We start from the raw sequence: 24,465 nt of genomic DNA, 5'->3' as shown, positions 1-24,465 counted from the left end.
TGGCGGCCCACATCAATAATGGTCCAGCGCAAGTGATCACGTTACTCCTGTCCTGGAGTCCCTGCACTGGCTTCCTGTCAGGTTTCGTGTCGACTTTAAAATCCTCAGGGCTCACCTGTAAGACTCCACATGTCTCGGCACCTCAGTATCTGTCTGGCTCATTATCTTCCTGCTCCCCTCCCTGCAGCCTTCCTTCGTCTGTCTCTGGTCTCCCGTCTGTCCCCCAAGCCCGTCTGTCCTCTGTGGGTGACAGGGCCTTCTCCTGTTGCGCCCCGAAGCTCTGGAACTCCATCCCCCAGAATCGGAGAGTAACCGACCCCGAGCGCTTTCAAATCCAGCCTCCAAACCTTCTTCCCCAGGGAGGCGCTCGTCTGCTCCTGGCATCTTCTGCCAGCTTTCTAACGCTCCTGTGTTTCTCAGTGCTAATTATATCATCTTCGTTTTCTTCCGTTTGAACTGTTTTTTTTATTTTTCTTGTAAAGCGCTTTGAGAAGATACTTTTAAAGACGCTATAAAATAAAGTCTATTATTATTATTTCATCATCATGTTGTGGTTTGTACAAAGGAGCGTGTTTTACCACAGGGAGGCTGCGCCGTTCCGAAGTCAACGCGGGAGAGCGGACGCCCCCCCGGCCCGGACCTCAGGAACCCTGGGATCAAGCACCCCCCCTCCAGCTCCAGCCTGCCCCGGGCTCCTGCGGGGGACGCTGGCGAGTCGATAGCTCCTGCACCTGCGGGGGGCGTCGTCACTCATGAGCAGCCTGCCAGACTGGCGGGCCGGCAGGCTCGGACTGGCCTCACGTAAACAAGGCCGCAGGGCCGCCCAGCTGGTTGCCAGGCAACGAGGGCGTGTGTTTCTGGAGGGGGGGGCGGCTGTGTGTAGGTGGACTTCGGACTCAACTAATTCAAACGCAGTACCTTAGAAAACAAAGTGAAACTCATTTCAAAGGGAAGAATTTCATCACCACCTCCTTTATACATTCTTACCACAGGGTTGTGTGTGTGTGAGAGAGACCTGATGAATAGGGTTGTGTGTGTGGTTCAATGTGTGTGTGCAATGTTCAGTGTGTGTTGTAAGGGTGATTGTGTGTGTCAGTGAGAGTGTGAGTTTCAGTGTGTGTATTTTAGTGTGTGTGAGGGTGAGTGTGGGTCAGTGTGTGTGTGAGTATCAGTGTGTGTGAGTTTCAGTGTGTGTGGGTCAGTGTGTGTGTGAGGTTTAGTGTGTGTGTGAGTCAGTGTGTGTGTGTGAGAGTTTCAGTGTGTATGAGGGAGAATGTGTGTGTGTGTGAGGGTGAGTGTTTGTGTGTGAGTTTCAGTGTTTGTGAGAGTGAGTGTATGTGTTTGTGTGTGTGAGGGAGAGTGTGTGTGTGTGAGAGGTTGAGTTTCAGTGTGTGTGAGGGTGAGTGTGTGTGTGTGAGGATGAGTGTATGTGTGTGTGTGAGGATGAGTGTGTGTGTGTGAGGGAGAGAGAGGGAGAGTGTGTGTGAGGGTGAGTGTGTGTGTGTGAGGGTGAGTGTGTGTGTGTGAGAGTGAGTGTATGTGTGTGTGTGAGGGTGAGTGTGTGTGTGTGAGAGTGAGTGTATGTGTGTGTGTGAGGGTGAGTGTGTGTGTGTGAGAGTGAGTGTATGTGTGTGTGTGAGGGAGAGAGAGAGGGAGAGTGTGTGTGTGAGGGAGAGTGTATGTGTGTGTGTGAGAGAGAGAGAGGGAGAGTGTGTGTGTGTGAGAGAGAGAGAAATGTCAATATTTTATAATGTCTTTGTTGTAAATGTCTGTAATATGTCTGTAGATTTTATTTTACTTCTATTTTTGTTTTGTTTCATGTAAATATCATTACTTTCATTTGCTTTGGCAACACTGATTGTACCCATCGGTCATGCTAATAAAGCACCTTGAATTGAATTGAATTGAGAGAGGGAGAGTGTGTGTGAGAGTGAGTGTATGTGTGTGTGTGTGAGGGAGAGAGAGAGGGAGAGTGTGTGTGTGAGGGAGAGAGAGAGGGAGAGTGTGTGTGTGAGGGAGAGTGTATGTGTGTGTGAGAGAGAGAGAGAGGGAGAGCGTGTGTGTGTGTATGTGTGTGTGAGAGAGAGGGAGAGTGTGTGTGTGAGAGAGAGAGAGAGAGGAGAGCATGTGTGTGTGAGAGAGAGAAGGAGAGCGTGTGTGAGAGAGAGAGAGTGTGTGTGTGAGGGAGAGAGAGAGGGAGAGTGTGTGTGTGTGAGAGAGAGAGGGAGAGTGTGTGTGTGTGAGAGAGAGAGAGTGTGTGTGTGTATGTGTGTGTGAGAGAGAGGGAGAGTGTGTGTGTGAGAGAGAGAGAGAGAGGGAGAGCGTGTGTGTGTGTGTATGTGTGTGTGAGAGAGAGGGAGAGTGTGTGTGTGAGAGAGAGAGAGAGAGGGAGAGCGTGTGTGTGTGTGTGAGAGAGAGAAGGAGAGCGTGTGTGTGAGAGAGAGAGGGAGAGTGGGACCGGGGCGGCGCGCCCGTGTTCCCGGTATTCAGTCAGTCAGTCACCTGATTCACCTGATTCACCTGTTGAGATTCCAGAGCGAGATGCTGGAGATCGCGACTCGCGCCCGGGACCCCTGATTCTCCCCTCGCTTCTCAAAGCCGATTGATTTCCTCCTGGCGACGCTGGTTGGACTTTTGTTTTTTAGAAATCTCAAACGGGTGTTGTACTTCCTTTCAAGCGCTTTCTGGAAAAACACCATGGAATTGTACCAGGGGGATTATGTTTCGGATCCTCACTTCAATGAGTGAAGGTAAGATTTGTTTTTTACGGTCACAGTTTTAGGTTTAGGCGGTTCTTTCAGCTCCGTGGGGGGCCGTGGGGAGCCGACCACAGCCTCCCCAGCACGCGCGCGGCGCCCAGCGCACCCCATCTCTCTCGCGCCGGCAGCGCAGCGCAGTTTTGAAAGCGGGGTGAGGCGGCCGGGCTGCGGCTCACGCTGGGGTGAATGTGTGGACAGGACAGTTCTAGGGGGCGTTCCGTTGGCCGGGTGTCCTTGCTGACCGTGCCCACACTGGCGGGGTCGGAGTATGTCCGAGTCCGCGCGGAGCCGGGACAGCGCTCCCGGACACAGCAGTGGGCTGAGAGAATGACCTCGCTGCTCTGAGGGGACCCCTCTTGTTTCTGGGACTCTGAGGGGAGCCCATCTCTTTTCTGGGGCTCCGAGGGGAACCCTCCTCTGTTCTGGGGCTCCGAGGGGAACCCTCTTCTGTTCTGGGGCTCTGAGGGGACCCCCTCCTCTGCTGTGGGGCTCTGAGGGGACCTCTCCTCTGCTGTGGGGCTCTGAGGGGACCCCTCCTCTCTGCTGTCCGGCTGGCTGCCTGCTGCTGACAGTGTACCTCGGCTGTCACTGCCCGCCTTGCTCCTGGCCCTGTCTGCTTCAGGGCTGCACACTGAGGTCTCCGGATCCGGTGGTTTTCCCGGTGCTCCGCTCTCCTGGCCAGCCTCCCGGCGGGCGGCGTGCCGAGCTGTACCCGCGGCGCACTGCCGCTCACCTGGCTCGTCATGTGCGGAGCGCGGGGCCGGATTTTCTGGAAGAGCCGGAACCCGTCTGTGGGCTGTGCTGGAATGTGGACGCGTGTTTGTGAATGAATGAGCTGAGCCTGTCTGTCTATCTGGGGCACCTGTTGCGTGTTCGTTATGGGAGCAGCAGGAGCCCCACATTAAGAGACCAGGGGGTCATTAATCTGTACACGCACCCCCCTCCCCAGGCACCAGGGATGTCTGACTGCGCAGTTTAGTAGATTATAAACTTAGATTAGCGTTAAGTCCCATGCTCTTTTACGTGGAATAAAAAATGAAAATTGTACATAAAAAGAAATGATGTTCTTCAGAGCCCTGCCTGAGGCTCCTAGAGTGTTGTTTGTTCTCAGCTGTAGTGTCTACCTTTATGAGCCGGGAAGTCCGAAGTCCCGTGGTGTTCCAGCACAAAGCAGCATGCTCTTCCATTGGCACTGTCACTGCCTTCCCGGCGCTGGCTTCCTTTCTGCAGCCCTCTCGGCCTCTGGCTTTCTCTTGTAGGCGCTCGGCGTTCACAGAGTGCTCACTGCCCTGGTCTGGAACTGTGGTACATATCCCTCTCCAGTGTGGTCAGAGCTTTGCTGGGCTGTAGGAGCACAGCGTGCTTATCTAGTCGTGCTGAGTGAATAGGTTTGTAGTCAGCTGGTACAGTAGTTTCACAAAGGCTCAGAAAGTTTGTGGAAGTTACCTTGTTTGCCATGATGTGTTCAAAGAACAGAAGCAAAGTCAGTGAAGACTGACCAGAGCTCTTCACAGACAGGTCAGAGGACTGCCCAGAGCTCTTCACAGACAGGTCAGACAGGTCAGAGGACTGCCCAGAGCTCTTCACAGACAGGTCAGAGGACTGCCCAGAGCTCTTCACAGACAGGTCAGACAGGTCAGAGGACTGCCCAGAGCTCTTCACAGACAGGTCAGACAGGTCAGAGGACTGCCCAGAGCTCTTCACAGACAGGTCAGAGGACTGCCCAGAGCTCTTCACAGACAGGTCAGACAGGTCAGAGGACTGCCCAGAGCTCTTCACAGACAGGTCAGAGGACTGCCCAGAGCTCTTCACAGACAGGTCAGACAGGTCAGAGGACTGCCCAGAGCTCTTCACAGACAGGTCAGAGGACTGCCCAGAGCTCTTCACAGACAGGTCAGACAGGTCAGAGGACTGCCCAGAGCTCTTCACAGACAGGTCAGACAGGTCAGAGGACTGCCCAGAGCTCTTCACAGACAGGTCAGAGGACTGCCCAGAGCTCTTCACAGACAGGTCAGACAGGTCAGAGGACTGCCCAGAGCTCTTCACAGACAGGTCAGAGAGGCCAGAGGACTGCCCAGAGCTCTTCACAGACAGGTCAGAGGACTGCCCAGAGCTCTTCACAGACAGGTCAGACAGGTCAGAGGACTGCCCAGAGCTCTTCACAGACAGGTCAGAGGACTGCCCAGAGCTCTTCACAGACAGGTCAGAGAGGCCAGAGGACTGCCCAGAGCTCTTCACAGACAGGTCAGAGGACTGCCCAGAGCTCTTCACAGACAGGTCAGACAGGTCAGAGGACTGCCCAGAGCTCTTCACAGACAGGTCAGACAGGTCAGAGGACTGCCCAGAGCTCTTCACAGACAGGTCAGAGGACTGCCCAGAGCTCTTCACAGACAGGTCAGACAGGTCAGAGGACTGCCCAGAGCTCTTCACAGACAGGTCAGAGGACTGCCCAGAGCTCTTCACAGACAGGTCAGACAGGTCAGAGGACTGCCCAGAGCTCTTCACAGACAGGTCAGAGGACTGCCCAGAGCTCTTCACAGACAGGTCAGAGAGGCCAGAGGACTGCCCAGAGCTCTTCACAGACAGGTCAGAGGACTGCCCAGAGCTCTTCACAGACAGGTCAGAGGACTGCCCAGAGCTCTTCACAGACAGGTCAGACAGGTCAGAGGACTGCCCAGAGCTCTTCACAGACAGGTCAGAGGACTGCCCAGAGCTCTTCACAGACAGGTCAGAGGACTGCCCAGAGCTCTTCACAGACAGGTCAGACAGGTCAGAGGACTGCCCAGAGCTCTTCACAGACAGGTCAGAGGACTGCCCAGAGCTCTTCACAGACAGGTCAGAGAGGTCAGAGGACTGCCCAGAGCTCTTCACAGACAGGTCAGACAGGTCAGAGGACTGCCCAGAGCTCTTCACAGACAGGTCAGAGGACTGCCCAGAGCTCTTCACAGACAGATCAGACAGGTCAGAGGACTGCCCAGAGCTCTTCACAGACAGGTCAGACAGGTCAGAGGACTGCCCAGAGCTCTTCACAGACAGGTCAGACAGGTCAGAGGACTGCCCAGAGCTCTTCACAGACAGGTCAGAGGACTGCCCAGAGCTCTTCACAGACAGGTCAGAGAGGCCAGAGGACTGCCCAGAGCTCTTCACAGACAGGTCAGAGGACTGCCCAGAGCTCTTCACAGACAGGTCAGAGAGGTCAGAGGACTGCCCAGAGCTCTTCACAGACAGGTCAGAGGACTGCCCAGTGACCTGTAATCAGGCCTGGGGAAATCAATAACTTTAACGAGTTTGTGGTAATTATGTCATCTGTGCCAGGCACCTGTGAGTACATTATTATTTACACTGGAGTACCAGGAGAAAACCTACATGGTCGCAGGGAAGACACGCAAACTCCACACAGCAGGAGTCCCAGTCAGGGATCAAAGCCAGGTCTCACCGCCTGCTGATCCCTGTGATGCTGTTTCGGCTCTCATCTACCAGCGTGCCTTTGGGTTGGTCTGTTCTGGAGCAGTTGGAAGGGTCTGGCCAGAGACAGCGACTGAACACAGCACTGGTGCTCTGGCAGAGGATGTGTGCTGGTGTTTTCGGCCACTGTGCCAGGGAAACCGACACAGGCGATGAATAAAGGCCAACCTGTGACTGTGACCCTCCGAGATCTCTGAGGCGCAGCAGGACAGCACTGCCAGCTCCTTCACGTGTGGGGGTACACTGTGATGAGAGTCTTCTCCAAGAGTTTCGTCTCGTTGGCAATCTGCAGCACAGTGGTCAAGCCTGGACCCCTCAGGGTGCTGAGTCCATTAGAACCAGCCTTTTCCATGCAACAATGTCTGATCGCCAGCAAGCATGACTTCGTGATAATGAGGGTCACACAGCAGCTATCTGAAAATGCTAAAACTGATGCTGAATAAGAGCTTTGTCAATGTTTTGTTGTTTAAAATGATGCCCCATTAAAGATAGGAAATAAATGTTGTGTGTGTGTGAAAGTGAGTGTGCGAGTATGTGTGTGGTGTGTGATTGAGATACAAACTATGCGTGTTAAAGTGAGGGAATGTGTGTGGTGCAGACTGTGAAAGTGTGAGTGAGAGGGGTACAAACTGTGTGTGTGAAAGTGAGAGTGTGTGTTTGAAAGTGTGTGTGACAATGAGCAAATGTGTTGTGTGTGAAAGTGAGAGAGAAAGTGCTTGTGTATATTCTGGTTCTTGGGAGAGACGCAGCCCCCAGTCATCCTCTCTGCTCTCTGCTTATGCAAATCCCCTGGGTGCTCCAGGCTGGCGGTTGTGCTGGAGGCTATGGGCTACTGCTCTGCTACAAACCTGCACCGCTGTCCCCTCGCTGACAAAACAAGCTGCTCAGGCACTCCGGCTGCCAGCCAGAACCAGGCCGGAGTGGAGCATGGGGCTGTGGGCTCGGGGGAGACCCAGGACTGGGCAGAACCAGGCCAGAGGAAGGGCACAGGGCTGTGTTTCTGGGCTCAGATTAGTGTTCAGTGCCTGACCTCAGTTCTGACCAGTGTTGAAGCTGATGTGGGATGTGCATGTCAGTGCAGAGTGACCCTGCAGGACCAGGACTGGACACCTCTGTGCTGGGTCTGGGGTGCTGTTATCCCACTGGAGTCCCACGCCCACGCGGGGCTCCCCAGTTGCAGGGGTCATACAGTAGGTCCCTGTACATCAGCTGCTCCTCCTCCCCGCGTGCCACAGGGCTGGTGCTGCGATCCCTGCCGGCAGACTGTTGTGGGAAACTGCAAGCCTGCAGGGGCCCCGGCCTGGGTCACTCTGAGAAGGCACCTGTCTTCCTGCTTCAGGCTGGCATGTTCCCAGGCCTGCTGTCTGTTGGAAACAAGAGACCGCCTGCCCACCCTGCTCGTTAGATATTTAACATCTAATCAATCCTCCTTAATTCACCTCGCTGTTCATGGAGAGAAACTAGACTTCAGCAACCTGGCTGGGTAGCTTGTTGCACACTCCCACTAGCCTTTGTGTAAAGAAGTGCCACCTGCTCCAGGATGTGTGTGTGTCTTTGCTGGTTTTGCCGGAATGGGGTTTTCAGGGAGTTAATATTCAACAGCATCTAAAAGGGCTCCCTGGATCCCCCCCCCCCGTCTGCGTCAGGCAGCCCGGGGGCTTGTCGGTTTGAAATGGAAAAGTAATTTCCTTGTAGAACAAAACAAAGTTGTTGATCTCAACAAAGAGACACGTCCTCTGACAGTTGCTTGGCTGTGTCTCCGCACCGCCAGCCTCTTCTCTTCTGTGTCCCAAGGGGAATTCCTGGGAACTGCGAGGGAGTGTGTGTGTGAGCTGGACTGCTCCCGGTCTGGACTCCTAGTCGTCTGCATGAGCTGAACAGAGAGGACTGTGCTGGGACTTGATTCAGACTCAGTCCTGAAAGATGTTGACCAAGTCAGTTCAGGGCACATCTTCAAGATCAACACAGACGCAGGAGCACAGGGGAGCAAGTGGTAAATAAGAGCAGGATCACTCAGGCCAGGAAACAGGACGTCTTTACACAAAGAGATGTGGGGGTCTGGAACAGACACAGGCTTAAAGTGAGCTATTTTAATTCTGTGATTCTGTGAGATCATCTAGAGCCATCGTTCCACCCTGGGCTGGATTAGGAGTGGGGAACAAGCAGGAGCAAGAAGCAGGGACAGTAGTATTTCCAGTGAGCGCACTGAGTGAGTCTCCAGTAAGCACTGCGTGCAGTTCGTGGAAGTACGGACGTGAGTCAGACTGCATGACTGGAATGTGTCGCAATCCCATCCCTTCACCAGGGCGAGCCATCTCTGCTGTCTGCAGCTCCACTGGGCTGGGGGGGCTGCTACAGCAGGGGTGCCCTGGGAGCCCCAGTCAGGGGGAGCCCCAGTCCCGCAGTGCTCCTTCACAGGGGTGCCCAGCCCCAGTCCTGGGGGAGCTCCAGTCCCGCAGTGCTCCTTCACAGGGGTGCCCTGGCAGCCCCAGTCCTGGGGGAGCTCCAGTCCCGCAGTGCTCCTTCACAGGGGTGCCCAGCCCCAGTCAGGGGGAACCCCAGTCCCGCAGTGCTCCTTCACAGGGGTGCCCTGGCAGCCCCAGTCAGGGGGAACCCCAGTCCCGCAGTGCTCCTTCACAGGGGTGCCCAGCCCCAGTCCTGGGGGAACCCCAGTCCCGCAGTGCTCCTTCACAGGGGTGCCCTGGCAGCCCCAGTCAGGGGGAACCCCAGTCCCGCAGTGCTCCTTCACAGGGGTGCCCAGCCCCAGTCCTGGGGGAGCTCCAGTCCCGCAGTGCTCCTTCACAGGGGTGCCCTGGCAGCCCCAGTCCTGGGGGAGCTCCAGTCCCGCAGTGCTCCTTCACAGGGGTGCCCAGCCCCAGTCAGGGGGAACCCCAGTCCCGCAGTGCTCCTTCACAGGGGTGCCCTGGCAGCCCCAGTCAGGGGGAACCCCAGTCCCAAAGTGCTCCTTCACAGGGGTGCCCAGCCCCAGTCCTGGGGGAACCCCAGTCCCGCAGTGCTCCTTCACAGGGGTGCCCTGGCAGCCCCAGTCCTGGGGACAGCTGAGCATGTGAAAATACTCTGCGTGCAGAAACAGACAGTTCCTCTTTGTCAGCTGTCAGCTGCCTGGACTTCCCTCTGCAAGGGGGGGGGGGGGGGGTTAGAAATAATAATATTATTATTTCGGATTATTAGTTCGGAGACCCCAAACACGGTTGTACTGTCACTGCTGGTGCAATTCACCGGTCTGAACCCGCACACGGTTGTGTGTGTGTGTGGGAGGGGGCTCTGCACGGGCGCTCAGCCCACCAGTGGGTTTCAAGCCGCGCTGTCCTCCTCTCCCCTGTGTGCAGGTCCCTGGGCTCCTGCCAGCTTTCGCGTCCCGTCTGGCTGAGCCAGTGACCGCGCCTCCCCAAGCGCCCAAGCGGGTGTCGGGTTGCGCCACCGCCTGCGGGCGGACTGCAGGCTGGAAGTTTGCAACATTCCGGAGTTTTACCGAGGAACGTCCGAAGCGGAAGAGGCGACTGCTGGGGTGCGGAACAGCGCCAGCGCAGGCTCACGAGTACCGAGAGGAGTCGATGCCTCGGCTGTGTGGTGTGAGAATAACGGGCTGAGCGCAGCGCACTGAGAGCCCAGGTCCGGGCGCAGCGCAGCCGACCGGCGCGCCCCCCGCCCCGGGCGCAGAGGAGAAGGGAGAGCCGGGCCGCGGGACGCGATGGCGGCCGGCACGGTGTTGCGGGTGGCGAGCCTGGCGCTGTGCCTGTGGGCGCTGTGCCAGGGGGCGCTGCGCGGAGCCACGCTCTCGCTGGAGAAGGTGGAGTGGCGGCAGGACCGACTCACCTGCGGACAGGTAAGGGGACACGGGGGGACAGAGTTCGTCGACTCCGTCTGACTCCGCTGGTGTTGTTATACGTGCGGTTACCCCTGGTTACAGTCCACACAGCACCCACTCCACGGTCCGGACTCGGACAGTGATTCCAGGACTGAGCAGCAGGAGCAGGTGCTCAGTTGTACGGGTGTAAACAGGGCCTCACCTGTAGGGGAGAGCACCTGCTGCTCAGAGCGCAGTGTCCTGGTATTTTAAGAAACATTCAAATACTGAAATGAAACAGATGCTCAGAGGTGCTCCTTATCTGTCCCAATCTTGTTCCTCGGAGTTCATGCAAATTCCTTCAGCGTTGTCACGCCAGGGTGTCAAAAAGACAGAAAGACCGGGCAGCCACATCTCGTCCTCGGTTCTCATCTTTCTCTCCTGTCATCTTCCCCTCTCTCTGTCCCCCTGTGCTCCTCTCCTCCTCTCTCTGTCCCCCTGTGCTCCTCTCCCCCTCTCTCTGTCCCCCTCTCCTCCTCTCTCTGTCCCCCTGTCCTCCTCTCCTCCTCTCTCTGTCCCCCTGTGCTCCTCTCCTCCTCTCTCTGTCCCCCTCTCCTCCTCTCCCTGTCCCCCTGTGCTCCTCTCCCCCTCTCTCTTTCTCTGTCCCCTTCTCCCCCTCTCCCTGTCCCCCTGTGCTCCTCTCCCCCTCTCTCTTTCTCTGTCCCCCTCTCCTCCTGTCTCTGTCCCCCTGTGCTCCTCTCCCCCTCTCCTCCTCTCTCTGTCCCCCTGTGCTCCTCTCCCCCTCTCCTCCTATCTCTGTCCCCCTGTGCTCCTCTCCCCCTCTCTCTCTCTGTCCCCCTCTCCTCCTATCTCTGTCCCCCTGTGCTCCTCTCCCCCTCTCTCTCTAACCACCAGATTTGCCTCAGTGCTGCAGGAGCTGGAAGCTGATTTGGTTGTGGTCAGGTGTTGTTGTCACAGAACTGAGGACGTGCAGAAGTGTCACATCAGTGGCTGCAGACACACAAGCTGTCATTATAAGAGGAAAAACAAACAGAAGAAAACCGGAAAAGGGACAAAAGAGAACAAAGACGAGCTGTGCGTCTCGCTGTGAACCGGAACGTGTAGTTTGCTCCTGTACCGCACGACACCTGTTTACTCAACAGCTTCAGAGAACATTAACCTCGAAGAGCTCTCTACTCCTCCGGAGAAACCCAGCCCGCGCCCCATACGGCTGTGGAGTGGGGTCCCCCCACAGACCAGGATGACATTCAATGGGAGAAACGCCCCATAGAGGCCCTGCACACAGAACTCTGAAAACACACCCTCCGCGTGCAGAGAAGCACCCCTGCCAAGCGTGCAGGTCCGAATTCGGCCAGTACCCATTACTGATCAACACACAGGAGAGAGCAATCAGATACTGGCCACACCTGAGAAGCCCTGACCAGAATTCCTACCACCTCGAGGCCCTGCTGAGCCCAGAGGAGAGAGAGGGACAGAGGGAGGACAGAGGGTTTTAGTTCTCATTGTTTATTCATCACCTCGCTGGGGCCAGACACCCGATGCCCAGCTTGGTTTCAGTTTGCGTGGGGGCAGGCCGTTCCCGTGGCAACGCGGAGTATAGGGGGTCAGTGTGACGGTGACAGCGAGGGCTGCCAGGAGCCTGATGCCCTGGGGCCACACCCACACAGCGCCGTTCACAGCAGGAGGGTCTGCCAGGGCCGAGGGCACAAGCACAGGGGCTGGGCACAGGATGAGCAGACATACTCTCACACACTGATACCCACACAGACTCAGATACACACACTGATACACACACAGACTCGGATACACACACTGATACCCACACTGATACCCACACAGACTCAGATACACACACTGATACACACACAGACTCGGATACACACACTGATACCCACACAGACTCAGATACACACACTGATACACACACAGACTCGGATACACACACTGATACCCACACAGACTCAGATACACACACTGATACACACACAGACTCAGATACACACACTGATACACACACAGACTCGGATACACACACAGACTCGGATACACACACTGATACACACACAGACTCGGATACACACACAGATTTAGATACACACACTGATACACACACAGACTCGGATAGACACACAGACTCAGATACACACACATAGCCACAGATACCCACACAGACTCGGATAGACACACTGATACACACACAGACTCAGATACACACACACTGACACAGATACACACACTGATACCCACACAGCCACAGATACACACACACACACACACACACTGATACCCACACAGACTCGGATAGACACACTGATACCCACACTGATACACACACAGACTCAGATACACACTCAATGACACAGATACACACACTGATACCCACACAGCCACAAATACACACACACACACACACACACACACACACAGCCACAGATACACACACACACTGATACACATGGTGATTGTCGAGTCTCCTGCTGATGCCCTGTCCCAGTGCTGCTCACTGACCCTCCAGCAGCTCTGTCCCTCCTGGAGCGGAGGAACTCTCGGAGTCAGTCTGTCCGCTGCAGGCGTGTTGATCGGTGTGTGTGCTCTCTCCACAGGGCCTGACGGACTGCAGCGTGGAAGGTGAGTATGGGGGTCAGGGTGGTCAGGGTGGCAAGAGGGCGGAGGGGGCAGGAAAGAGGGGTAATAGTGTGGGCAGGGGTAAGGGGTGATGATCATGGGATGATGTTAAATGGATGGATATACAGAGTCTGTAAAAAAAAAATGATTAGGGGCTGAGTAAAGTTCTTGGGGTCCCTTGGGAGAGATGGAGGCAGAACCCTGAATACACTCCTTACCCTTCCTGTACTGGACTACGTCCAAGGACTTTGACCTCTGAACTCTCACCCCCAGAGGCCCCTGTCATTGCTGCTGGGATTGTGACAAAGTAGATGAGATTGATTAAACAAGAACCATTACAGCCTTTGACACGACCAGCTCCCATCGAGTGAGTCTGGCCGGGAATATCTATATCGAAGTGCTCTCTCCTCATCTGACCAGTCCATTTTGCTCTGTCCAGATGAGTCCCTCCCACTTAGTGACCTGCAGCCCAACAGGGCTCTGGTTCTGACTCGGCTGCGTGTGGAAGCTGTGCTGTGCTGTCAGGGAGAGAGAAACTGTTCACCCTGCTTGAAGGTCCTGCTTACACTGACCGTGAGAGGTAACTGGTCCGTTTCTGCTGCCCTGGTTCTGTACTGTGTGTCTGCTGTCTGATCCACCTGGTTCTGTACTGTGTGTCAGCTATCTGATCTGTCTGGTTCTGTACTGTGTGATGATCCAAGTTGCCTGGTTCTGTACCGTGTGTCCGCAGTCTGATCTTCCTGGTTCTATACTGTGTGTCCGCGGTCTGAGCTGCCCAGTTCTGTACTGTGTGTCCGCAGTCTGATCTGCTTGGTTCTGTACTGTGTGTCCGCAGTCTGATCCGCCCGGTTCTGTACCGTGTGTCCGCGGTCTGATCCGTCTGATTCTGTACTGTGTGTCCACAGTCTGATCTTCCTGGTTCTGTACTGTGTGTCCGCAGTCTGAGCTGCCTGACACCATTGCTTGTGCTGCTAGCGCCCATTCCAGAGCTGCTGCTACTGATACTGCTGCGATATCAATATCGACAGTGGCCTCTGCTGGCGATACTGTGTTACTGCTCCTGCTTGTGCAGCTGTCCCTGCTCCTGCTGCTGTCAGCGTGAGTGATGTCTGGGGTGTGCCGCAGGTCTGCTGGGAGACGAGGACCAGTCAGGGGACAGCGATATGGAGAGGGAGGACGGCAGCAGTCCAGACAGCGCCCCCAGCTTGACAGGTCAGCCCCCATATCCTGTCCTCCCCCGGCAACAGTGTCGATCTCCGGGTCACAGGTGCTCACTGCTGCCTCCTGCTGTCCCCCTGCGTCTTTGCAGCCTTCTTCCGTGTGCGTGTCTCTGTGCCAGGCAGCATCATGCCGTCCAAGAGGCTGGGGGTGACGCTGGATGCTGCGGGCTGGGATCGATCCGCTCAGCCGTCAGAGGTGAGGGAGATGTACGGAGTACAGAGCTCCATCCCGGAGCGCATCCCAGATCCTGGCTGTGTGACAGTGTAACTGTGTCTCCAGGCTTGTGTGTGTGTGTCTCTCAGTGTGTGCTGCTGTCCTCAGGTGTGTGTGTGTCTCAGTGTGTGCTGCTGTGCTCAGGCGTGTGTGTGTCTCTCAGTGTGTGCTGCTGTGCTCAGGTGTGTGTGTGTCTCTCAGTGTGTGCTGCTGTGCTCAGGTGTGTGTGTCAGTAATGCGCCTTGTGTTTGTGTGCTGCTGTCCTCAGGTGTCGGTGTCGCTGGTGTCGTTCCTGGTGCCGATGGGGAGTGAGGTTCTAGTGACTGCTGAATACCCCTCCCTCAGCCACAGCCTCGCTGTTCCAGGTACAACAGGGCAGGGCAGCGCTGCGGTGTCGGAGCTTGTAGACACAGGGGCGGGATTGACAACACTCAACATTACAACAGTGTTTGTGGTCTTGTAGCACAGCAGCCCGATGGAAAGCGTGTCGGCAGGGAAAGTGCTGTCTGTGTGAAAGTGTAACCCCAGCAGCTTGCATTCATGAGCTGGTGTCTTGCTCTCTTCCACACAGTCTGCTCCAGAGGCGCGCAGTGGAAAGACGTTTCGGGGTGTGAAGGTGAGTGAGTCAAGATGGGCAACTACACACAGCACAGTGTAACACAGATCAGAGCCTGACCCCAGGTGACCCCAGGTGCTGGCGTACATGCTGATGGTGTCCCTTGCAGTCTTCCCTTGTGCCCTGGGCTTTCAGTTTTGCTGTATTGGACCACTGAGTGTGTATCCTGACTACAGTTTTGCTCTGCTTTACAATGTACAACAGTGAGCCCCCAGAGTGTCAGTGAGACACCCCACTCCTCTAGTCAGTGAGCCCCCAGTGTGTCAGTGAGACACCCCACTCCTCCAGTCAGCACCCCCAGTGAGTCAGTGAGACACCCCACTCCTCCAGTCAGCGCCCACTCTCCTGCGAGGGACTGGGGAGCCCATAATTATAAAGTAAAAACCTACAGATGAAGAGTTTCTACAGCTGTTTGACGAGGACACTGTTTTTGTGAGTGGCTCTGATTGCTACACCACACTGTTGTTAAAAACGGACTGGAGAGCCTCCTGACGAAAGAGGCTACAGGTCTGTTCGGCCTGGAGCTGTCTGCGATTGTGCTGTCTGTGCTGCGCTCTGATTGGCTCTCCTGTGCTGCGCTCTGATTGGCTCTCTTGTTGTTGACGCAGTCCCCATGGTCCTCACTGAGATTCGGACGGAAGAGGGCGTGGCCCTTCTGCAGCTGGTCAATAACTCCGAAAGCCCCTCCAATAATTTGGGACTTTGTGTTAAGCAAGGGAGGAGCAGGAGATGCACGGTGCTGGTCAGTCTGTCCTCCTGAGCGTATCTTTCCAACACTGTCCACCGGCCAGCTCTGCCTGACTGTCCTCTGTGTCTGTCTGGGACTTTCCTAGATTTTTCTCATGGATGTAGGATCTTCCTGTACACCTCAGTTTCTGTCTGTGCATCTGCCACTACCTCCGTAGTATCACTCTCTGTCCTCTTCCCTCCCTCCTCTCCCCTCTTTCCTAGTCTCCTCCTCTTCCCTCTGTATTACCCAGTCTCCCCCAGCTTTTCCCTCTCTTTCCCAGTCTCCTTCTCCTCTCTTTCCCGGCCCCTCTTGCGGTGATCTGATGTGTTGCTAACGGGTTGCTCTGCTGCTTTTCCCTCTATTTCAGAGCTCCAGTGTGAACCCAGTGATGCAGATTCCCCTGTACAGTGTCACCCCCTGCATGTGTTTTGAGGTACTGCAGCCTAAAGTACATACGGTGCTTTCCTCAGGCCTGAGCGCTCGAGACATAGATACTGCGCGCTGCACTCTGAGCCTTCTCTCTCCTGCCGTCTCCTGCAGGTGTGGTGGATCAGGAAAGAAGGCGAAGAGTCTGTGCGTCTCCCTCTCTGTCCCTTCCGGAACCACACAGGTGAGGGAGCGTGTTGAGCCCAATACCAGCCTCGCTGGTGTCCGGGGGACAGTGATACAGTCCAGTGACAGGTGGAAAGGCAGCAGTTCAGCCAATGTGGACAGTGTGAGTGCAGGTTATCTGAGCTGGGGGGATGGCCAGGGGCAGTCAGGGTTAGGTCGTAATTAGTTCGTGAGTGTTTAAATGGCTTTTTCTTTGGGTGCTGAGTGTGAGAGGAGAGGGACAGCAGTGTCTCCAGTCCAGTCAGGTGTGTCAGTGTGTGAATTCAGGGGGAGTGTGAGAGGAGAGGGACAGCAGTGTCTCTAGCAGTGTCTCCAGTCCAGTCAGGTGTGTCAGTGTGTGAATTCAGGGGGAGTGTGAGAGGAGAGGGACAGCAGTGTCTCTAGCAGTGTCTCCAGTCCAGTCAGGTGTGTCAGTGTGTGAATTCAGGGGGAGTGTGAGAGGAGAGGCACAGCAGTGTCTCCAGTCCAGTCAGTGTTTCAGTGTGTGAATTCAGGGGGAGTGTGAGAGGAGAGGGACAGCAGTGTCTCCAGTCCAGTCAGGTGTGTCAGTGTGTGAATTCAGGGGGAGTCTGAGAGGAGAGGGACAGCAGTGTCTCCAGTCCAGTCAGGTGTGTCAGTGTGTGAATTCAGGGGGAGTGTGAGAGGAGAGGGACAGCAGTGTCTCTAGCAGTGTCACCAGTCCAGTCAGGTGTGTGTCAGTGTGTGAATTCAGGGGGAGTGTGAGAGGAGAGGGACAGCAGTGTCTCCAGTCCAGTCAGTGTGTCAGTGTGTGAATTCAGGGGGAGTGTGAGAGGAGAGGGACAGCAGTGTCTCTAGCAGTGTCTCTAGTCCAGTCAGGTGTGTGTCAGTGTGTGAATTCAGGGGGAGTGTGAGAGGAGGGGGACAGCAGTGTCTCTAGCAGTGTCTCCAGTCTAGTCAGGTGTGTGTCAGTGTGTGTGGCAGTGAATGCATTATTGAGTGTAAAAACTATGGAACTGCTATGGCTTTAGCAGTGTCTCTAGTCTGTGTTTTACAGTTTGTGAACTTACTGTCTTAATGCTACAACATTCTCTCTTTGACCTCTCTCCTACCCTTCTCTCCCTGTTTATCTCCATTCCTATCCCCACACCTGCCCTCTGCTCTGCCTGCTCAGAGTTCCTGCAGAACGTGTGGGACAATGTGACGGTGTCAGTAAGGGAGGTGAAGACGCGGACTAACGGCACAGCGATCTCCTGGAACCTCACTGCCCCCTGCAGGCTGGAGGCCGACCTGTGGTTGTGCGAGCGTGCAGCAGGCAGGGGCTCTGGCTGCAGGGAGATACAGGGCTCCAGGCAGCGGCTGCAGAACGTACAGGAAGCCCGTTCATTAAAAGTTGGTTCACAGGTATTTTTTGGCTCCACAGCAGCGTAGAGATATAAATAATCTTGATATCACTCAGAAACGGGCAGATTGCAAAATGAAGTCCACTGAAAAATTTACTGAAAATCCGAGGTCTATATGTGTCATGGGAGCACGTTGTGGATTTACTGTTCTCAAAGGCTCTGAGGAAAGGCTGCCCTGTGAGGGAGTGGAGACCAGGGAGGGGGTGTTGCCCTGTGGAGATGAGAGAACAGGTGTCTCCATGAAACAGGGCTCTCAGCTCCTCATGTGGGAGACACCTGCTATAAACAGTCTTTGTCTTGAGGTGCTGTCCCTGTTCTCCTGGCACCTGGCAGTGTTTGGGAACTGGCGAGCACAGACTGGGGGGAAGACGTTGTGTTTGAAAGGATGTTAGATGCTTATGGGAAAAGCAGTAGAAGTGACAGTGGAACAGTGATTGGTAACTGGTCGTGCACAGTTGTCTTTTTAGTAACTACATCGGAAATTGTGTAGAATATTTTCAGAAGTACACTGGACCTCACTGTCTGTGTCTGTCTGTCTCCTGGCTGTGTGTGCTGCAGAGACGAGATGAGTTCATCGACGTTGACCCTCATCCCTGGCTGTGTGTGCAGGTAAGATCATCACCGCTGCTCTCTCTGTTTCAGTTTCATTTGCTGCCTCTACAGTGTTTGCTAATCCTCCTCACTTGAGATCATCTGCGAACCTGTGTAGTGTACTAACGACACCAGGATTGAGATTCCATATATATACTAATTAGAGCAGTGGTCCTAGTACACATCCCTGCGGTACCCCACTAGTTACAGTACATCACCCAGATATGAGCATTCACCCCTAAACTGTACTTCTTGTTTTTTTCTATTTTCTCTCAGAGAAGACCTGCACCGTGCAGATTAAACAGTAGAGTCCAAACACACCCTCTCTTTCTGAGCTGCAGGGCCGATGGGTTGGGATGAGTTTCAAGGTGACCCTGTGGCTCAGGCTGGGTGCCTGCAGAGGTTCAGCTCCTCTGACAGGCCCTCCATCACTGACCTGCTAGATTGTTGCGGTAGTGAGGGGAAAGGCTGGCAGTGCTTTGCCCCAGAGAGCCTGTGCTGCCCCAGGCGAGGTGTGAGGTGTGTGTGCTCGGACCTGATGTGTGTCTCTGTGTGTCTGTGTCCAGGCTGCCGTACAGGGAATGGACAGAGCCCTTGGCCCCTGGTGTCCCTTCGCAGGTGAGTCACTGACCATTCCCAGCATCTGCAGATGCTACAGGTGTCTCAGGAAGGAGCGCTGGGGGGTAAGGTTAGAGTTAAGTACAGAATGAGTGTTAGGATCAGGGTCAGGAATTGTGCTAGGGTTGGTGGTAGGATAAGGAGTGGAATTAGGTTTAGGGACAGAAATATGCCTAGGATTAACGTCACACAATAGGAGCAGTTGAGTGACCTCCCTCCCTCCCCCTCTCTCTTTTAGGCTCTCAGCCCCAGTGGGGTGCAAACCCCTCTATCAGGGGTCACATCCTGTCCGTCAGCTTGACCAAGCACGTCTCGCTGTGCCGGAGACAGGGAAACGACTGCTTCCCACTCAACATCACTCGCACAGAGCAGGTAACAGGGCGCCTCTGTGGAGGCCTGGTCCCACCGGCGATCAGGGAGTCGAAGGCGAAGGAATCGTTCCGGCCTCACGACTCCTCTCTCTCTCTGCAGGGGGCCGAGGTGCAGGTCCAGCTCGGCGACCTGGGCTCGAGTGGCTGTGTGGAGGTCAGTTTGTCCGTCTCGGTCTGCCTGGGTCACTGGCGCTGTGACGGTGTTCCTGGACACTGTGGGGGGGCTTGTCGGGGGACTGGGCACACTGGGGTTATAGCAGTGAGCCAGGCAGCTCCAGACAGCACGGGGCAGAGAAACAGGTGTGGATACCAGAGTGATGGAAGTGTCTCATCAATTCTTCCCTCTCTCCTCTCTTGCCGCACCTCTCCAGGCCTGGAGAACCGACGTCCGTTTCTCACCCAGAGTTGTGATCTGTCCCGCCGATATTGGTAAGACCCACTCTTCTGGCCTGTGAGACATGTAACCCAGTGTGTTGCTCATTGTGTAGCTAGTGAGTTAAAAATGAGGGTGACCTCTTGGGGTTCCCCAGTCTCTACTGTCCAGGTTTATTTTAGGAAGTCACAGCACTGGGTAAAGAGGATCTCTCATGAGCAGATGACCTCGCTGGTAATGCGATACGCTGGCACCGCGCAGAGCATGTCCCTAACCTGCCCCTGCCCTGTCTCTCCCAGCCTACAGGGGGCGCTGGAGCCTGCCTGTCCTGGTCGGACTGCTGCTGATCTCCCTGACGGTGCTGGCGGCCTGTGTCCTGCAGGGCACACTGAAGAGTGAGTCTGCCCCTGAATGAGCCAGCAGGCCCTTCTGATTGTCAGTGCAGCAGACGTAGTGGTGGTCAAGACAAGAGAGGGAGCTGTGGAGTCTAATTGAGTTTAATCGCTTTTGCTCTGTAGCGTAAGCAGGCCTTTCTCGCCTTGCCGCCACCCAGAAACTGAAGCTGTGTGAGTCGGGGGTATGCCAGGTGACTATACACAAGCCAGACCAGGGACCCCAGCTCCAGTCCTGGGGTGCCAGTCTGGATTTATCACCTACTTGTTCCAATGAGTCCCAAAATCCAGCAGTCAGGGAGTCTTCAGCCTGGCGGTTGATTGTGACATTCAGATCTGTGCTGCTGTCTCCTGGAGAGGAAGGGGAAGGGCAGGGCAGGTGTGACGGCTCTGCCTGTCTCTTGCAGGTTGGGTGTTGAAAGTGTGCAAGCTTGAAGACATCAAAGGTGAGCCCCTCTCTCACCCCCCCCCCCCCCCCCCGATCTCTCTCTGCCTCTATTTCCCTCTGCTCCCCTTCACTGCACAGGGGCTTCTCTCTGACTGCAGTGGGACCTCCTCTTTCCCTTGGTCACCAATCCCCTCTCTCCTCTGTCTGTCTCTCTTAGCCTGTCTGTACGTCTGTGTCTCTCCTGTCTGTCTCTGGGTGTCTGTGTCTCTCCTGTCTGTCTCTGGGAGTGTGTGTCTCTCCTGTCTGTCTCTGGGAGTGTGTGTCTCTCCTGTCTGTCTCTGGGAGTGTGTGTCTCTCCTGTCTGTGTGTCTGTGTCTCTCCTGTCTGTCTCTGTGTGTCTGTGTCTCTCCTGTCTGTCTCTGGGAGTGTGTGTCTCTCCTGTCTGTGTGTCTGTGTCTCTCCTGTCTGTCTCTGTGTGTCTGTGTCTCTCCTGTCTGTCTCTGGGAGTCTGTGTCTCTGTCCTCAGGCAGCCCCAGCTCTCTGCCCCTCACTCCTGTGCGCCGTGTGTCTCCCTGCCGCAGGAGCTGTGGGCCGAGGGCAGGTGGTGCTGCTGTACCCCCCGGATGACGAGCCGGCTCTGCCGGCGCTGGTGTGCCGGCTGGGCTCTGCGCTGGCGGCGCTGGGCTTCTCCGTGTCGCTGGACCTGTGGAGCCAGGCGGAGCTGAGCGCTCTGGGCCCGGTGCCCTGGCTGCACGCCCAGCTGGGCCAGCTGCAGCGCCACGGCGGCAAGGTGGTTCTGATCCTGACCCGGGGGGCCTGGGAGCGGGCCGAGGCCTGGGCCCGCGGGCGCCTCGTCCCCTCCGGCTCCCCGTACTCCGACGTCTTCAGCGCCTCTCTGAGCTGCATCCTCGCTGACTGCCTGCAGGGCCGCGCCGGCGAGCGCTTCCTGCTGGCTCGGTTCGAGTCCGCTCCCCTGCTCCCCCTGCACGCCAGGGAGGGGTCCCACGGCACTGGCTCCCTGCTGCTCCCCGAAATATTCCGGGGGCTCCCCCTGTACAGCCTGCCCTCCCAGAGCCTGGGCTTCCTGACGGAGATCTCGGGGCCACCCCCGCACCTCCCGGCCGGCAGCAGGGGCCCCAGCAGGGGGCGCCGCGCGGCCGGGCTCCGGGCGGCCTCCCGGGTGCTGGCGGGGCGTCTGCGTGGGGGCGGGGCCGGGGTGGGGTGCAGGCTGTCGGGGTGCTCCCAGGGCAGCGCGGGGTCCAGGCTGGGGCTCCACGAGGAAATGTGGGAAACCGTCCCCCTGCAGCCCCACGGGACGCCGCACTGCACCACCCCATCCAGACTGGCGCACTGGGTGTGAGAGGCGGCAGAAGGAGGGGGCGCAGGGGGCTGGCGAAGAGGCCGGCAGGACTGTTTCCCTACTGTAGGTCTGTGTGCACCTCGAATTCTCTCCATCTTCCGAGAGCTCGCTCCAAGCGTCAGGTCTGTGGCTGGAAAGAGTGGAGCAAGTTCTGCTCGGGAGCACGAAGCTTTGAGAGCTGTCCTGCGAGCCACAGAGCTGGGGAGGCCGCGCTGGTCACCCCGAAACGAAAAGGAGGTCGTGGGCAGGGGCCGTACCCCAATACAGAGAGAGACTGAGGAGGGGGGCGGGGCGGGGGCAAGCGAGGGCCGACGGAGGGCTGTCCAGAGCGGGGTGGTGGGAGGGGGGCAAGCGAGGGCCGACAAGCAGAGGTGTGTGTTGTCCTGAACGAGGAGAATAAAATTCCTTGGTAATACTGTGTCCCCACCCTCTCCCCCTGCCTGATGCTTCCTCCCCCACAGTGGACACCCCGACCCGGTCTGTCCCCCAGTGGGGCCCTGTCCATCGTGCTGCCCTGCAGTGGACTGAGCAGCTGCAGGCGTCCTGCCTGTCCGGCTGGTGTGTGTGGACTCAGTTGTGGACTCTCTCTGCTCTGTTGTGGCTGGGTGTGTACATGCTGTGAATAAGGACTGCTGCTGTTCTGTGTGGTCTGCTTGTACACGGGTCTTTCACTCTTCAACGCCACGTTTTAATAAAAATAAATATAACACAGACCGAATCTTGTCGTTTTTTTCCCTTACTTATTCCTTCAGTTTCTTCTTAAAGTCCCCCAGTCACTGACGGAGCAGGGCTGCCTGTTTATCTAAGAATCTTGGGCCTGTGGACATGACCTGTTTCAGAATGACTTGGAAATCCTCTCACATCCGACCGATGAGCCTGTCCCGGGTGCTACAGGAGTCCTGGGACGTCCTGTCCTGCTCCTCTCTCCCCGAATACTGGCAATATTGCTCAGGCACTCTGCTGTCCAGCTCTGCACCAACGACGTCTCTTTCTCACTCGGCTCGGCTCTCAGAAAACTCAACTCGTGCTGTTCGGTCAGAATCCTGCCTTGATAACGAGCTCAACAGGCTCGTTTTGAACTAGACAGAGCTGGATTAGGGCACAGCTTCTAAGTAAGCAGGTACTTGGGAGCTGATCTGGATGTCTGGTCTCTCTCCTGTTAGCCCTGCCTGGGCCTCTTATTTCTGCTTGACAGTACCTCTCTTCCCAGACTCCTCTGTGTGACACTGCTGAGTGAGCCTGTGGTCAAGGCCATTCCTTATTCCTTATACAGTACGTGTGAATCTGTCCTCAAATGAGCAGTAATTACTGAAGTAAAGATCTTACACTAATGTCTAGCCAGACTCTTACCAGCACTGAATTCACAATACTAAAATGTGCATACACCATAGGGGTCTACAGAACCCAGTACAGTAGGACAGTCTGTTACAATAGGAGCTACAGTCCCAGTGCAGTAGAACAGTCTGTTACAATAGGAGCTACAGTCCCAGTGCAGTAGAACAGTCTGTTACACTAGGAGCTACAGTCCCAGTGCAGTAGAACAGTCTGTTACAATAGGAGCTACAGTCCCAGTGCAGTAGAACAGTCCTGTTACAATAGGAGCTACAGTCCCAGTACAGTAGAACAGTCTGTTACAATAGGAGCTACAGTCCCAGTGCAGTAGAACAGTCTGTTACAATAGGAGCTACAGTCCCAGTGCAGTAGAACAGTCCTGTTACAATAGGAGCTACAGTCCCAGTGCAGTAGAACAGTCTGTTACACTAGGAGCTACAGTCCCAGTGCAGTAAGAACAGTCCTGTTACAATAGGAGCTACAGTCCCAGTGCAGTAAGAACAGTCCTGTTACAATAGGAGCTACAGTCCCAGTGCAGTAGAACAGTCTGTTACAATAGGAGCTACAGTCCCAGTGCAGTAGACCAGTCTGTTACAATAGGAGCTATAGTCCCAGTACAGTAGAACAGTCCTGTTACAATAGGGGCTACAGTCCCAGTACAGTAGACCAGTCTGTTACAATAGGAGCTACAGTCCCAGTACAGTAGAACAGTCCTGTTACAATAGGAGCTACAGTCCCAGTACAGTAGAACAGTCCTGTTACAATAGGGGCTACAGTCCCAGTGCAGTAGACCAGTCTGTTACAATAGGAGCTACAGTCCCAGTGCAGTAGAACAGTCTGTTACAATAGGAGCTACAGTCCCAGTGCAGTAGAACAGTCCTGTTACAATAGGAGCTACAGTCCCAGTGCAGTAGAACAGTCTGTTACACTAGGAGCTACAGTCCCAGTGCAGTAAGAACAGTCCTGTTACAATAGGAGCTACAGTCCCAGTGCAGTAGAACAGTCTGTTACAATAGGAGCTACAGTCCCAGTGCAGTAGACCAGTCTGTTACAATAGGAGCTACAGTCCCAGTGCAGTAGAACAGTCTGTTACAATAGGAGCTACAGTCCCAGTGCAGTAGAACAGTCCTGTTACAATAGGAGCTACAGTCCCAGTGCAGTAGAACAGTCTGTTACAATAGGAGCTACAGTCCCAGTGCAGTAAAACAGTCTGTTACAATAGGAGCTACAGTCCCAGTGCAGTATAACAGTCCTGTTACACTAGGAGCTACAGTCCCAGTGCAGTAGAACAGTCTGTTACAATAGGAGCTACAGTCCCAGTGCAGTAGAACAGTCCTGTTACAATAGGAGCTACAGTCCCAGTGCAGTAGAACAGTCTGTTACAATAGGAGCTACAGTCCCAGTGCAGTAAGAACAGTCTGTTACAATAGGAGCTACAGTCCCAGTGCAGTAGAACAGTCTGTTACAATAGGGGCTACAGTCCCAGTGCAGTAGAACAGTCTGTTACAATAGGAGCTACAGTCCCAGTGCAGTAAGAACAGTCCTGTTACAGTAGGGGCTACAGTCCCAGTGCAGTAGAACAGTCCTGTTACAATAGGGGCTACAGTCC

General features: G+C 55.5%; 1 protein-coding gene across 2 annotated transcripts; it reads left to right on the top strand.

The window, feature by feature from the left end:
- The first annotated feature begins 2,417 nt into the window (after window positions 1-2,417).
- LOC148835551 (interleukin-17 receptor C) lies at window positions 2,418-22,232 on the top strand. 2 transcript variants are annotated; one of them, XM_088916666.1, is made up of 20 exons: window positions 2,418-2,750; window positions 9,575-10,071; window positions 12,657-12,681; window positions 13,118-13,258; window positions 13,804-13,890; window positions 13,988-14,094; window positions 14,381-14,477; window positions 14,684-14,728; window positions 15,337-15,470; window positions 15,826-15,891; window positions 15,999-16,068; window positions 17,203-17,420; window positions 17,990-18,040; window positions 18,589-18,640; window positions 18,879-19,012; window positions 19,112-19,165; window positions 19,383-19,440; window positions 19,684-19,779; window positions 20,184-20,222; window positions 20,746-22,232. In XM_088916666.1, exons 2-20 carry the CDS (start codon window positions 9,937-9,939, stop codon window positions 21,522-21,524), a joined length of 2,388 nt encoding a protein of 795 aa, XP_088772792.1. In that variant the 5' UTR covers window positions 2,418-2,750; window positions 9,575-9,936; the 3' UTR covers window positions 21,525-22,232. The 2 variants fall into 2 exon arrangements, with proteins under 2 accessions (XP_088772792.1, XP_088772791.1); XM_088916665.1 differs by having other exon boundaries at window positions 17,203-17,432.
- The last annotated feature ends 2,233 nt before the right edge of the window (window positions 22,233-24,465 follow it).

The sequence above is a fragment of the Atractosteus spatula genome, chromosome 5 (genome assembly GCF_055471065.1).
Source record: "Atractosteus spatula isolate fAtrSpa1 chromosome 5, fAtrSpa1.hap1, whole genome shotgun sequence".
In the NCBI taxonomy this organism is placed as follows: domain Eukaryota; kingdom Metazoa; phylum Chordata; class Actinopteri; order Semionotiformes; family Lepisosteidae; genus Atractosteus; species Atractosteus spatula.
Note: the sequence above shows the minus strand (reverse complement) of the source record. Positions and strands in the feature narration are given on the sequence as shown.